The 15,177-nt window shown below is 36.5% G+C and overlaps 1 protein-coding gene across 2 annotated transcripts in view; it reads left to right on the top strand.

Annotated features, from left to right (window-relative positions):
* The window catches only part of HOOK1 (hook microtubule tethering protein 1), a 30,904-nt gene extending 16,383 nt beyond the window's left edge, over positions 1–14,521 (top strand). The window contains exons 9-22 of one of the 2 annotated variants that reach the window (XM_072868094.1): positions 1,053–1,219; positions 1,672–1,812; positions 3,108–3,309; positions 3,976–4,086; positions 4,330–4,417; positions 4,502–4,562; positions 5,183–5,323; positions 5,972–6,059; positions 6,868–6,902; positions 7,487–7,569; positions 7,971–8,071; positions 8,425–8,526; positions 9,634–9,702; positions 10,786–14,521. In XM_072868094.1, coding sequence (XP_072724195.1) covers positions 1,053–1,219; positions 1,672–1,812; positions 3,108–3,309; positions 3,976–4,086; positions 4,330–4,417; positions 4,502–4,562; positions 5,183–5,323; positions 5,972–6,059; positions 6,868–6,902; positions 7,487–7,569; positions 7,971–8,071; positions 8,425–8,526; positions 9,634–9,702; positions 10,786–10,944 — 1,548 coding nt within the window. In that variant the 3' untranslated portion in view covers positions 10,945–14,521. The remainder of the gene's footprint in view (positions 1–1,052; positions 1,220–1,671; positions 1,813–3,107; positions 3,310–3,975; positions 4,087–4,329; positions 4,418–4,501; positions 4,563–5,182; positions 5,324–5,971; positions 6,060–6,867; positions 6,903–7,486; positions 7,570–7,970; positions 8,072–8,424; positions 8,527–9,633; positions 9,703–10,785) is intronic. The other variant, XM_072868093.1, reaches the window with a different exon arrangement.
* Positions 14,522–15,177: the final 656 nt, after the last annotated feature.

Below are 15,177 nucleotides of genomic sequence, written 5' to 3'. Positions count from 1 at the left end.
TCGTAGATTAATTACTGTTTTGTTTCTTCCATCTGTTTGACCGATAGACTTTTAAGTTATGATCACAAACTGTTTCTTAATATTGCATACTCTAGGTTATGTCTGATGTTTAATCTAATAATGTCACCATTATATGTTGTTTTTTTTTAAATTTTATTTATTTGAAGCCATAATATTGACTGATGCTTCTCATTTAAACTAATTCTTAATAAATTCACTTGTAAGGTCTCAGTCTTCCTTGATATTTTCCAAGAGTATAAGAAAGGTAGGTTTTCTTTATGATTCAGGAAAACATAACCCAAAAAGCATATTGTCCCTGTTTAAATGCCAGTTAACTAACACATGCTACATGCTCTTATGTTTGACAGGATGTTAAAATTAACACAACAGCTTTCACTAGAAAAACTTTAAAGGTTCTATCCTCTTAATCCTTCCCCATTTTATGGCTGTTAATATACTTACTGTTTCAATGAAGTGTTGTATTCTCATTTGCTTAGCTGTGAACACTTTCAATATCAAACTTGTTTGATTGTTGCAAAAAATGCATGTTCTATATGAAGCTGTCTAGGTTTTTTCTTTTGTGTGTGTGCTTACTAGCTTATGGCGCCTGAAATGGCTTCTTGCGCAACCATTCACTGCTGAGCGCACGGCAGTACTGTGTTAGTGTGCTAGCCGGTGCCATCCTGCTTTTTATTGTTAAGTACAAGCAAGATGGAGAGTACCTTTACACCAATACTTAAAGTTTTTTGTATGGCGTCCATGGTATCCTTTTTAATGAAAGTACCCGTTTCTCTCCATATCACATTGTCTGCCTTTACCATGGTTTCAGTTACAAAAATTTGTCTTTTTTTAGAGGGACTTTTCCTTTAGTGCTTCATAACTGTCATACACTAAAGCATCTGTATGCTCAAGTATGCTATGTAAATTACGTTCTAAAATTTCTAAATGCTCGGTCTTTTTCATAAACTAATTTGGTGACATACTGCTGTCTTGTTTTAGTTGCTTCCAGTTGGACAGGTCTTACAATGTTGATGCTGTTTTATCTGTACTAGGTGGCTGCTCTCCAGGAGGAAAAAAGCAGCTTGATGTCAGAAAATGAGATTATGAATGACAGGATAGAGCAATTAGACGACTCTCTTGATGATCCAAATACTGTGGTTGCAAAAAAGTATTTTCATGCACAGTTGCAGCTGGAACAACTGCAAGAAGAAAACTTCAGGTATGAAATTTTCTCTGAAAAATCCCTTGCTTGTCATGTCAAATATATCCACTTCAAAAAAGGTGACAGAAGGCAGAAAATGAGTGCTGAAGTGATTTGTGTGTAAAGAAAACAAGAAAAAACCCCTAGTCCCCCCCCAAAACCACCGTATCTCTTTACTGTACTGATTTCTTTTTCATATTAGTCTTTCTCCCTGTGATCCCTATTGGGGAAAAAAATCACTTTTCATGTGATCCCTTGATATTGATATGGTAAATTTGCAGTATACAATCCATTATGATTTAACAGTTAGTCAATAAAATGTTCCGTGTTTACATTACAATTTTTCTGGCTACTTAAATGAATAGGTTTCCTTTGTCTTGTTTATTTTTAGTAGTCCATTTAGTGCTCTAAATGAAAAATGTGTAATAACCGATGAGTTCTTAACAGAGTTTCTGTTTTTGATCTGGTAGGCTTGAAGCTGCAAAAGATGATTATCGTGTCCATTGTGAAGACTTGGAAAAACAATTGATTGAACTGCAACATCGAAACAATGAACTAACCTCTTTAGCAGAAGAATCTAGAGCCTTGAAAGATGAAAATGATATTCTTAAGTATGTAATAGAGAGAGCTCCCCACACGCACATTAGGAGGATTTAATGACTAAATCCAAGGCTTTGTATTTAACAAGATTTTTTTCTGAGGCGTTACTTCTGCGGATAGATCTTATCTGAATGAGATCTAAAATAAATGTTGGAAAAAGGCCCTCTGACAAAGCAGAGATGGAGTGCAAGCTTTCAGGCATACCCTCTATTGTTTGCATAAGAATAGCAACATGGAATTTTTCTGTGAAGCCGGATTAATGATTACAGAAATTATTATTCTTCATGTGGGGTGGAAGGTTGAAGTTATGCAAGAATTAAGAAAATTTTTTTGGGGGGTGTGCATTCTTATTAAGGGGACATTTGTCTTGGCAAGAGGCTGCCTCTTCTGATGTAGGAAAGCATACATACAGCTAAAACTTCGACATAACTTTGGTGTCAGCATTCTAGGCTAGATTTAGGTCAGCAACATGATTAACACAATGAAGATGAAATACACAATAACCTTGATGAGAATTTAACGTAACATTCCAGCTTGCATAAACTAAATTAAATACCAGACCACCCAAGAAATATCCACAGCAAATCATGTTGCAAAAGCAGGTCTGCTATTCATAAAATAGTATGAATAAAAGGTGGAAAGAGAAGTGGTTTCAGGTGTTTAACTTATAGTGGTTCTTAAAAAACATCTGAAACAAATCTTGACAATAGATTTTTCTTCCGTAATCTTCTTGTACTAGCTTCTAGTGATATGAGATGGCAGATATTAAACACAGATATTAAAATTTGTGGGTTTATGATCCAAATATTTTCTTACCATGTAGATTTTTGTTAATGATCAGCTGGTAATTCTTGGTCATACCTGCTAATGATAATTTTCATAGTGCAATTACGTTCTAATTATGTGTAACCCGCAATGAGAACATCTGTGTATTTTTCCTTACCAGGTAGCAGTACTTTGAGATGACTATCTAGCACAGGATGTTGTGGTGCATTTACATTGCACCCCACAGAATTCCCTAGAGATATTTGACATACTAACCATTGCTTGTACTTCTGGCACACGACTGGCAGTCTTACTCCCACTTAAACCCTGTGGTGATTTCAATTTTTATAAGCAATCTTTGCACAAGGCAAGTTTGCATTGATTATGGATTTAAAAATAAAGCAGTAAGGTTTAACTCTGCTGTTAAGCACGTTGCATCTATCTTTGAAAATATCTTGAACGTGCATGAAGGCAGAATTTGACTTTTTTTAACCTTTTGAAGAAACATACTCTTTCTTCTAATTCCTGTTTATACTTTAAGGACTACTGCAGACAAGGCAAGCAAGCTGGAATCAACTGTTGAAGTGTATCGTAAAAAGCTACAGGATCTGAATGACTTCCGCAGACAAGTTAAATCTCTGCAGGAAACCAACATGATGTATATGCACAATACAGTCAGTCTGGAGGATGAACTGAAGAAAGCCAATGCAGCACGTGCCCAACTAGAAACCTACAAAAGACAGGTAAGGCTGCATCTATACTTAAGATGTTACTTTTTCCTCAGATAGTCATCTTACCTAAATGAAATTATTTTAATTATGTTTCAATGAAAAAAAAAAATTGAACAGCTTAATTTAACAGTCCATGGGCTTAACCTGTATTGTCCCCTTAGAATTTCTTACTTGTGAAAACTCCTTCATACTCTGCCGTGCACTTTCTCTTTTTCCCTGTTTATTAAACTAGCAAGCTTAACTGTAGTTGGCCTCTCAACTGATTGGTTGTCCATGGTTTGCAGGCTTTTCTTCTTTACTTTAACTGAGGTAATTTGTGTGCCTGGGAGAGGTTGTTCAGCTATTACTGAGGTCACTTGTATGTAATATTCTTAACTTTCTTCATGGAAATTTATTTTAAACTGTAGAAGTTTTTATTTCAATTTCACTTATTTCAGTAGTAATTAAGAGATGCAGGAGTTAAATATTTAAAAAAAACAAAAGACAAAACCCAAAACCAAACAAAAAAACAACAAAAAAACTGCCAAACATGCAGGCCCCCATCCCACCTCCCCTTCCCCAAGCTTGGAGGACCAGCTGTTTATTTTGGCTGAACCGGGCAGGAGTGAAGGTTATAACAGCTTTTAAAGATAGCGTCTTGCAACGTTCATGTGCTGAATATAGTCTTTTTATGGAAAGGTCCAGGAGCTTCATAACAAACTGTCTGAAGAATCAAAAAGAGCTGATAAGCTAGCATTTGAAATGAAGCGACTTGAAGAAAAACATGAAGCTTTAATCAAAGAAAAAGAGGTAAGTCTCTTGAACAAGAGTTTATTTGAACACCTAATAAATCTCAAATGCTCTGCTTGAGGAAAACCTTCCCAGAAGTAGTGCTACTATAAAAATGAAGTTTAGCGCCTTGTGTGTGTATACACATATAAAATGTAAAATGTGTCTTAAAATGTGTGTGTGTCAGTACTATTCCTGATTAATGTTATTTGGTCTTGAAGTGGTGCAGTATGACTTAATTCCACCTCAAATATGTCTTCTTAGAGACTGATAGTACAGTGTGATGCATTAAGAGAGACAAATGAAGAGCTCCGGTATTCACAGATGCAGCAGGATCACCTGAGTCAAACAGGTATTGCTTTATCTTCAGAGGCTTTTTTATGTATATTAGTGACTTCTTTAAGTTTGTTAATTTAAACTTCGCATGCAATTTCAGGTGCATCTCGTGTTAAAAGCCATGAGAATCTTGCTGCTGAAATTCTGCCAGTGGAATATAGGTAAGACAAAAAGGTTGAGGTTGTTTTGGGATTTTCATGGGTGGGGCATAATACTGTCTCTGTGAAAGTTCAATATTTTTGGCAACATGACTCTGTATCCCACTACTTGCTTTCCCTCCATGATGCTTGTCTGGACCTCCATGTAGCTGTTAATAATTATTTCCCCATACTATAATTACTTTGCATTCTTTCTTAAAAGCATATCAGATTGCTGGATATAAAGTTTGGCTTGAAACATCCTCTTTAAGGAGCGAAACAATTCTTATCTTGCCACTGGCAGACAGAATAAAGAAATAATACACAGCAACTAAGACAGAACAGCTAAAGGCTAGCTAATATTACTGTTAATGTCTGGCAGAGTGAAACATAAAGGCACAATAAACTCTGCATTTGGAATGACTTAAATTAAAACTTTGTTCATATCTCTTAAAAAACTATTGTGATGTTTGAAAATTGTAAGTTACCTTTTAATAAAAAATTGCATTGTTACCCCAACTATATCCTTAAGCAGAACTTGTTTCACTCACTTTAAGGTTGGGGGAGCGAACAGGAATACTACCTCCTACTCTTAGTCACCTTTTTCTTAATTAATAGTGACTTTTTTGTTGGTTTTGATTCAGAGAAATGTTTATTCGGCTGCAGCATGAAAATAAGATGCTTCTACTACAACAGGAAGGATCAGAAAACGAACGTATTACAGAGCTCCAGGAGCAGCTGGAGCAAAAGCATCGGACAGTGAATGAACTAGAAACTGAGAAAAGGTGATGGGTGAAACAGCATCTTAAAACATAGCAAAAAGTGATTTCTGGACCTTCAGAGTGACCTTGTGGCTTGCATCTGTGGCGTAGCACTGTGCAGGAAGCCAATTATCCTTTCTATTTCATCAGTGTAATCATTAACGAAGGGTTATGAAGCAAGCAAGAAGGAAAGTAACTCAAATGTGGTGGTGTAAAATGTGGTAGATCTGTGTGTAGCATACTCTGAAGAAAGTGTTGCTTATAGGACACTCTTCTTGGCTCTGCATGATTCTTGGTAGACCAAGAATGGATGTAAACTCTATTTCTGGAACTTCAAACTAATCATGTTGTAACACTGGGGTATGGTCTGAATTTCTCTATCAGTTAATGAATGCTGAAAGCAGTTTACTAGAATATGAGAATTTTGGGTAATTAAGTTTTCTCAAAACTTAAAATGATTCTAGGTCTTTTTATAAAATCTTTAATAAAGCTGCCATGTGTTTGTTTCAGCAGAAATTCAGGTCAAGCTAAAAGCATTTGAAATCAGTTTCTTTGTGGCTCAAGTCCTGCTGGGTAGACCCTCTGAAAATTTATCAACCAGACATGAAACAGAAAAGTCTGTCTGTTGTGATCTATTTAGATGGGTAATAACTGTTTTTTTCTTCCTAAAAGGCTAAATGAAGAGCGTATTGGGGAGTTACAGCAGCAGATTGAAGATCTGCAAAAGACTTTACAGGAGCAGGGATCCAAGACTGAAGGAGTAAGTGAAAGTTGAGGCTTCTTGACCTTGAAGACATCTTGCCAGTTTTGTTTAAAAACCTTCAGTGTAACATCAAGTCCTTTGTTTAGATGTGCCTCTTTTTCAGCGTGTCTAGAGCTGATAACTACTAAGAAGGCAGGATTGTGGTTTGGTGCCCTTTTTTTTTTTTTAAGTTAGTTTGAAACACACTAGTTTATGCAGTAGTAAAAGTAAGCAAGCTCTGAAGCCCCTTTGGATCACCCAAGCCCCCCCCACCCCTGACCCAAACAAACACACACCTTTCAAAAGACTTTACAAGCAAAGATCTTAAGTAAGTGAGGCTGGTCACTGTATTCTAAAAACTCTCTCCTGCCTGAAAAAAATGCAGTTTAGGTAAAACAGACTTGGCTCCACTGTATTCAGAGCAAACAAGTTTAGTGTCTATAGTATGAGAATCCACGAGACCCCCGCACCAACTGCATTTCAATTGAAAAGCTCATGTTCTATGTGATTCCTTCCTCCTGCCTTCTTTAAGGAACTGTAACTCTTCTACTTTACTTTTAAAGATGTCTAGTTTTATCATTAAATGGTGGCATAGTGTGAAGGATAGCTTTAAAGAAAAAAGATGCTGGAATTGATATCTGTGCGATGTAAAAAATATGAATGCATTTACGTAAATACATGGAAAAAAATGCAGTGTTCTTAGGATTTATTTGGTTTGACTTATTTAGGTGTGCTAAGTATTGTTGGCTGATTTGTAAGAGCACTTTAACATTGCATGGTATGGAATACTGAAATATAACTGAATTGTAACTCTTTCCTTTTGTAGTCTAGCAACCTGAAGCAGAAATTGGCAGCACATATGTAAGTAAGGCACATGCATCCACAATAGCTTATTTATGCTAAATAATTTGACTGTCGTAGCACAGAAACTGCCTAAGTCTTTGTAGGGATGTGTTATATTTTCTAAGCCACTGATTTGAGAATCATGCATGTAGTGAGTTAAGTATTAACGTTCTAGTTTTGTCTACTCCGATCATGATAATCTTGTAATACTAGTATCCACTTACCTGTCTCTTCATCACCAATAGCGTTTTAACTGTTCTGATGCTAAAACCATCACTCTTACTGGACTCAAAGTATTTCATTCTTCTGAAATACTTCCATCCTTTCAGCAGATGTAGTTCCTGCTTAAGGAGATGCTGGAGGGGTTTTTTTTGTTCATTTTCTTTTTTTGTTTCTAGTTTTAGGTCAATGAGCCTCAGACATCACAACTTTTGTGGTTCTTCAAAAATACATACTGATATTTCTATTTAAACTTGAAAGAATTGCCAGAGTTTAAAATAGTTGTTTAATCACCTCCACCATCAAGTTTCAGCTTTCAGCTCTTAAAACTGTGCATAGAATTATTTGTGAGCTTAATCCTTAGCCCAGCTTTTCATTCATAGGGAAAAGTTGAATGAAGTTCATGATGAGTTACAGAAGAAAGAGGCTGATCTTGCAGAACTCCAGCCTGATGTTAATCAGAACCGTAAGTTGTTTTGTGTGGTTTTTTGGGGTTTTTTTATGAGACTATGGTAAGTTTCTTCTGAAATGATTCCCATAGCCACTGGGTTATGGGATACTTGTCTGGATAAGGCTTTCTGCTACAGCTTAGCTTTAAACCTGAAATGGGGAGTGGGTTTTTTTCCACATGGTGGTGGGCAGGGAGAGATTCATGGGGGCTTAATTTTCTTGAACAATACTCTCTGCAAAACAGGAATTCAGGGTCAGGCAGGACCTTATGGTACAACTGAAACAAAAATAACTTAGGGAATTGTGTAGTAGCTAGAAAGTTTATTGGGGGGGTAGTTAAATCAAGAGAACACAGAAGCCTTGAAAGTACCATCTATTTTTATGTTGTATGTCTTTGTTGATAATTTCTGTAAATAGCCCAGAAGATTGGAGAGCTGGAAGCAGCTTTGCGAAAAAAAGATGAGGATATGAAAGCAATGGAAGAAAGATATAAAATGTACCTTGAGAAAGCAAGAAATGTGAGTGGCATATTTCTGAACATATACATTCCTCCCTCAAACTGGTAAATGGATTGAGTCCCCCCTCCACCTCCCAATTAAAATTAGTAGCTACATGTTGTGGTTTTAGTCAAATTGCTTACTGCAGTCAGTTAAGTGTATGAGAGAATGGGGTTTAGGTGAAAGCGTGAGATGCATTAATGATTCCTTTGTACGCTTTGATATCTTCTGTTGTACAGTGTAACAGCCTAGTTTTCATCATAATTGCCTGACTAGTGCTCAGTCTGTTTTCGTATTTATACTGTGAGCAAATGAGATGTAGAGCTGTTGAGAATCAAACCTGATGTGTAATGCTTTTGTTTTGCCTTGTACAGGTGATAAAAACCTTAGACCCCAGGCTAAATCCAGCATCAGCAGAAATTATGTTGCTCAGAAAACAGATAACGGAGAAAGACAAAAAAATTGAAGCACTAGAGGTAAAAATTTACGTGTATTTAATAATAACTTCTAATATGTTCTGCTGTCTCTGATATTAGACATTCAGGTTACTGTTTCCTAATGATTCAGTACCCTTCAATGCTGCATTCAGTTAGAAACTGCACAGACCGTCAAATCTAGAGATTTTTAGTTTGGCTTAATTAACCTTGTATCCTAGTATAAGTCTGTCAGAGCAGTTTACTTTTCAGCGGTGTTTTTCAATGTACAACTTAAACTCTAATTTGGATTCTTTCTAAACCCTCTGAAAAGCTATAAGTGAAATACTTCATAAGACTAATAGTTTTGCCATGTTACGGTATCTTGTACAGAGCTGTGGAGTCCGACCTAGTAATGTAACTTAGTTTGTATGAGGGACTAGGTATTTGAGCAGTGACTTGTTTAATTTACTAGACCTCTGATACCAGCGGTTTCATGTACTGGAGTTCTTGAAACTATATAGAAGAGCAAAACCTGTTAATTCAGTAAAATCTGCTTGGCTGAAATCCTGAAAGGATTGTTGACAGTAGTCCAAGGACCAAAAAAAATGTGGGAGATGCTGTATTCAGTTTTATAGCAATATTGATGGGACTGGTTAGAATAGTTACCTGAGCAAATACAAAATTCCTCAACATGAGTTAGTAGGCTGAAAGGTCTGACTTTATAAATGCTGTGGCCTCAGATTTCTTCTATGTGTAGGTACTAGGTAACTTTACTAAATAATAACAGTGCAGTGACATGATAAAAATATTCAGCCACTAGAGGTACATTTTTGTCTTTGACTTTCAGGTAAAAAAATTACTAAATTATTTATAGACTTTCTGATACACCCTAGACTTTCATGCATTTCCCCCACACACACCCTCAAAGTATGGTTCTAAGTTGAACTGCAACTTGTGTAAAGTTTAGCCTCTTCTTGAAGTAGTCTGTAACTTCTCTCATAGCCATTTATGGAAGTATCTTTATTTACGCTTCTAAGCCTTCTAGTTATTTTGCGTATTTAAGCATTTCTGCTGCATGTGTTTGTTTCACTCAATGGACTGCAGTAAGCTTATGCAGATTATTTTTGTGTTCTCATTGAGATTGTCTTCTCTATTGTCTGCTTGCAGGCTGAATGCAAACTTGCTAAGTTACGTGATTACGAGGAAAAGCTAATTGTAACTGCGTGGTATAACAAGGTGGGTCAAAAGTTCATTTGTTGATATCTCAGAAATCAGAAAAACACATCTTGCTAAATGTGACAGTTAAATCTTACATTGCCTTTTTTTCCTTTTTAGATTCACTATAAACTGGTGCTTAGGAGAGAAAGCTAGTAGTTTAGCTGCTTGTGGCAGAAAAATTGAACTTGCAGATTAGCATGGCCTCATGTCTAAAAACAGGGAACTAAGGAAAGGAACAAAGCCTGAGAGTTCCAGTTTAAAATGAGATCACTCTTCCACTTGCTAATTCTGACTTCAAGCAAGAATGCAAACTTGAGTGAGTTCTAGCTGGAATTTCCAATCCTGTTGAGATAACTTGGGAAATACCAGCATCACCATTTTTGATAGCAGCGTAAAGGGAAAATATTTTAACAATCAACTATTTTGTGAAATTATTTTGTTACATGTTTTCTGTTCCAAAGCACAGGAGACTTAAAATTTGGCATAGGCCATGACTTCCATGTTAATAATGTACTATTTGCTCCCACAAGCTTCCATCTGGATTTGGCATGCTAAATTCCTGAATGTTCAACAGCATTTGTTGTTGAAGTTTTTGGGCTTGAGACAAAGGGAGGCTGTGGTTCAAAAGGTTTCCAGACTCCTGCTTTAGATGTTTCACAAACAGCGCAGTATTTGTGAAATAAAGCTAGAGCCATCTTGCCATCCTGCAGCAGTGTTGCAAAGGTTGTTAGAACGTTTGATGTTAGATTGCTGTGAAAAGGACTGGTGAAAGTTGTTCATCTTCATATGAAGCAATGTTTAAATAGAGTTTCATAAAGAAAGACTGGAATGGGAACTCAAAAAAGGAAAGTAAAAGGCTTAATAAAGGAACAGCTTTACAATAAGCTAAAATTAACATATTCTATATGAATGTGAATCAATCTTACTTTCTTCAGCCTTGGTTCATACCTTTTATGGCAGCAAGAGGCAGTAAGAAAAACAGTAAAATAAATTCTGTGTGCATACTAAGTAAGCATGAGCTCTGTGTATGAAAGAGATGGGCAATTTTTTTTTCTTCTGTATTTGCTGTAGTGTAAATGTTGTTGTTTAACTTGCTTGCAGAGCCAAACTCTTCAGAAGCTAGGTATGGAAGCAAGACTGGTTGGCAGCAGTGGTGCCTGCAGAGATGGTCCCGGACGCTCTTTCCTAGCTCAACAACGTCATGTCACCAATACCAGAAGGAATCTCACTGTTAAAGTACCAGGTGCAACATCTGATTAAACCACAAGGACCATGAGGAAAACTTATATGCTAAAGTGTCCTTAAATGTTTTATAACTTCCACTTTAACTACTTCATGAAAGAGGAGGTTAGAATGGTGGGCAACTGCGAATTCAACATCAGAACCTATCAAGAAGTGATTAAGTTGATCAGTGGTGTGTCTAGAAGGTAGCACATAGTTTTCCAAGTAGAAGTAGGTTTAATAACGGCAGTATGTATTTACAAGCACAACTTAAAAGATTTATATTTGCCTTCAGAATATATTGTAAATATAAAAATTGGCACTATATATTTAAAACTTTATTTAATGGGTTTGGGCTAGAAAGTTGACTTTTGTAATGGGAAGATGTTATGCAAAAATGTACTTCAGGAAACTGGCAATATTGGGCGTTTTTGCTGGGCTCTTCTAAAAATAAATTTAAAAGATTGGTACCATGTTTTAAAAAATACTTTTTTTAGAATACAAAGTACAATTTTAAAAGCAAGAAAATACTTGCATTTATAGAAAAAGGAAAAAAAAGTGTAGTACCAGTTGATTTTTATATAACAGAAGACAGGATTTGTTTTGTCATCTCAACTGAGAAGCAGAATTACTCACTTTATTTTAAAAAGATTAAGTCTGTGCATATATACATTAAGGAAAACCTGTCTTGAAGATGTTGAATTCACTAAAGCCAAATAAGCTGTCTTTTCCTGTGTAAGAAAAAAAGCTATTATAATAATTCAAAAGTCTGGGCTATGTTTTAGAAGTCTGGCTTATTGGTACACTGCATTTATTCGCAGAAGGGAGGTTAGGTGGGAAGGAACCCCATTTATTTCCAGCTATTTATACAACCCTGTGCATAGAAACTAATTTTCCTTTTTTTAAATGTAATTTCACTTCAGTTGTTCTGAACTAACTGTGGTAGGCAGATCAATGAAAGATAGTTTTGCTAGTTGTTGGCAGCAAAGATTGTTGGCAGGGAGAAGAGTGCATAAACTGTAATAGTTTTGCAGTGTCTAGATTGAAGAAGATGAAATGGAGATTGATATCTGAAGTTTGTGTGCAAGAAGTTGCTATCTTTCACAAAATTTGTGTCACTTTATTTACCAAATGTCTTATTTTTGTTGTGAACTGTATTTTTAGGAAACTTGTTAATGTCCATTCTTCTTTGCAAACTGTCTAGAACAAATTCATTGTACCCATAGTTAAATACAATAAAATTACAGCAGCCCTTAAAATAAAATGAATACACTTCAACTAAGTATTTGAGGGTGCTGTACCAGTCCGTGATCTAATACAAAACTCAAACATATGCATGAATGAAAGCATATGTCTGTCTTCACCATTAAGGCCATCTTTTGATTTGAGAGCGGGGTTCACCTTTGCGGAATTTAAGTTTTCAATTGTGAAATTTGAGTAGTCTTCCATTTTGCATGCCCCTCAGTATGGCTTGGTCTTTGATTTCTTCCTTCCCCAGTATCTTAAATTCTTTATTGGGCATTGCATGCAATGCTAGAGAAAAGGGAAGTATTCATTTTTAATACTTAGTTAGCGTTGCTTCTTAGTTGTGATGATAGTTTTACAGTGCTATACATGTAGGCATTCAGCAGAGATTTCTTCTTTCAAAACTTCTGTCTACACAAGGCATTGTTTAAAAGCCAGGCTCATGCTAAACGTGGTAGGAGCAGAGAATATGCCAGACAAACGGCCGTTGGACGGTTTTATCTGTCAGGTTGTGTTCTTCAGGACTCTGTGCTTCTTTGGACTACCTCTTGGGTTTTGAGGTCTTTTATTGCTGCAGTGATATTATTGGGGTTTGTATTTTTAAGATACAATTGCTTGTTTAATCTGCAAGTGGTGTGGGATGTGGTGGTGAGCATTGGAACAGGAGACTAAGTCTTAGCAAGATGCTTACATTTCTAAAGCCTGGTACTTTGGTGTGTTCTAGTGAAATGTGAAACTGTCACTGATGGTGTTGAATGGATCTCTTAACCCTCGTTCTTTACAGCATGGAAACTTTCATGGTCGTCTTTCAAATACTCATCTAGTTAGTAGGCTTGATGCATTTGTCGTACTTCTCACAGTAGTAGAGCTGTGTCAGTAGTCCTATCAGGTGCTGAATAGTGAAAAACTCGGAGCAGATGTCTTTGATGTACACTTCTCAAAACTGCAGACCCTGGAACCAAAAATGAACCAAGAACCTCCCTATCATTTAATTGGAAGCTTGTCTTCTGACTAGCGATGGAAGAATTTAAATACGGAACTACAGACAGGGATCAGCCTTTTTCAGGGCAAGGTCATCCCTGATAGTCTTTTTGGGGTTGCAAAAAATGAATCGGGTTTTCAGCTATTAGATAAAATTTTACTTATTTGAGACTTTTCCAAACTGTTAAAAGTTAAGCCTGTGAATATAACTTAACTGTTTCTTTGGGACTGAGAACCTGTTTAAGAGTGGCTGTTTTATAACTGATTAAACTTGGGTTACATACTATGAATGAGGAACTGATCTGTGGAAATAAATATTTGATTATAAGCCATGGTGGTGTATTCACTTCAGCTCATCTGGGTGTGCAGAAAGGATCATTAGAATAAGTATCATTTTAATGTTAACTTCATTCATGTCAAACAAAAAAAGCTACTACTAGCATTGCTGTGTTACAGCTGAGTTGTACGCAACACGTAGCAGCAGAACAACATCAATACAATGTTCTTTGAGGTAACGTGCACCACTGCTGAGGCAGGACAAAGAAAGAGGCTACTTATCTCTGCTGCAAGATGAATTCATATCATGCCCAGACAGCACAGTTAGGAACAGATTCAAATTACGAGATGAAATCATTGAATATTGCTGAATTTAGTCAGCATTATTAGTAACTTTAGCCAGTTTCCAGTAAAACGGGTAATATAGATCCAAAGAAACAAAAATATCTTCTGATTGACATATCATTTGTTAATATTTTTTTTATTTAAGATTAACCACTATGGAAGAGAAGTGTTTTGTAGCAATAATACAAATTTTGGACTAGTAGGTTCTTTTACTCAAGGTGGATCAGGCAGCAGTTTTGAGAAGATTCTTTTGCAACAACTGTATTATAGTGGATTAAGAAATGTTCACTGAAAATAAGTTTTCACCTAACTGATTTTTTTGTTCATTAAAAATATATATATGGGTACTCTATTTTCTACAATATACACTTACTAGGAAATAAGTAATATAAGCAATACTGATGTTTTATTTAGGTAGGCATAAATAGTTTAGGAGTTAGAAAATGAAAACAATTGTTTAAGAGTTGGTAATGTCTAGTAAAGTAATTTTCTTAACTTCCTTGCTTTTTTCCCTTCCCCCCCACTAGTCAAGCTAGAGTTAAGGTTTTCAGTGTATCGGTGTCTACATCTTCTGTTTAAAACAAATGTAAACACTGTGTTGCATAGAACTTGAAAAATTGCACTAATTTTTAAACTTTTGGTTTTATTTTTCTTTGGAAAGAATTCTTTTATATTCACATAAAGACTTTTAAAATTAGTTCTTCGGTGTCTTTATTCCAAGCAATGTGTTTGGTCCCTAGCTGATGTAAGCGTCCATACTTCTGGGCAACGTATGAACTGAGTCTGCATGTTGATGTAACTACACCATCTAAAATGTCATGTTACAGGACATGTTACTTGTAAGTATAATGTGTGTGTGTGTGTGTGTGTTTTGCTGTAAGAACGGCAAATCAGAGTTGTGCTACCTTCCCCTCCTCTTTCCAGCTCGTTCCCACGTCCAGTTCTGCTCCCACCCAAAGCTGGTTACCTCTGCTCAGTGTGCTGACAGTCATCTGAGAGCTGGGCAGGGGACCTTGTGAAGTGGAAAGACTAAAACCCACCACAAATTAGCTGTCAAGTGACTTCAGTAATTGCTTATCGCTACTGAAATAGGTTAGGATCTCTGCCTACTCTCCTCAGCCCCACCGAAGAGGGCACAGAGGACAGGTACAAATCCTAAATCGCCATGCTTATTATTTGGAAGAGAAAACCGACTGCCCTCTTCAGTCTGCTTTGCAGGTTACCTATGTGCCTGGTTCTTAGTCTCGTTGACAGCTTTCTTGTTCCCTTAGCACTAACCTCAACCCAGAAGTGAGGTTGGGAATGAGAGCAGGCAGCTGTTCAGCCCTCCAAAGTGAAGATCAGCCAGGAGAAGGTGTCACAAGTTTCCTTCAGGGGCCCCGTTTCAGACCTGGAAAACCACAGACCATGGTTTTCCCTTTCTCT

The sequence above is a fragment of the Ciconia boyciana genome, chromosome 7 (genome assembly GCF_034638445.1).
Source record: "Ciconia boyciana chromosome 7, ASM3463844v1, whole genome shotgun sequence".
NCBI classification, from domain to species: domain Eukaryota; kingdom Metazoa; phylum Chordata; class Aves; order Ciconiiformes; family Ciconiidae; genus Ciconia; species Ciconia boyciana.
Note: the sequence above shows the minus strand (reverse complement) of the source record. Positions and strands in the feature narration are given on the sequence as shown.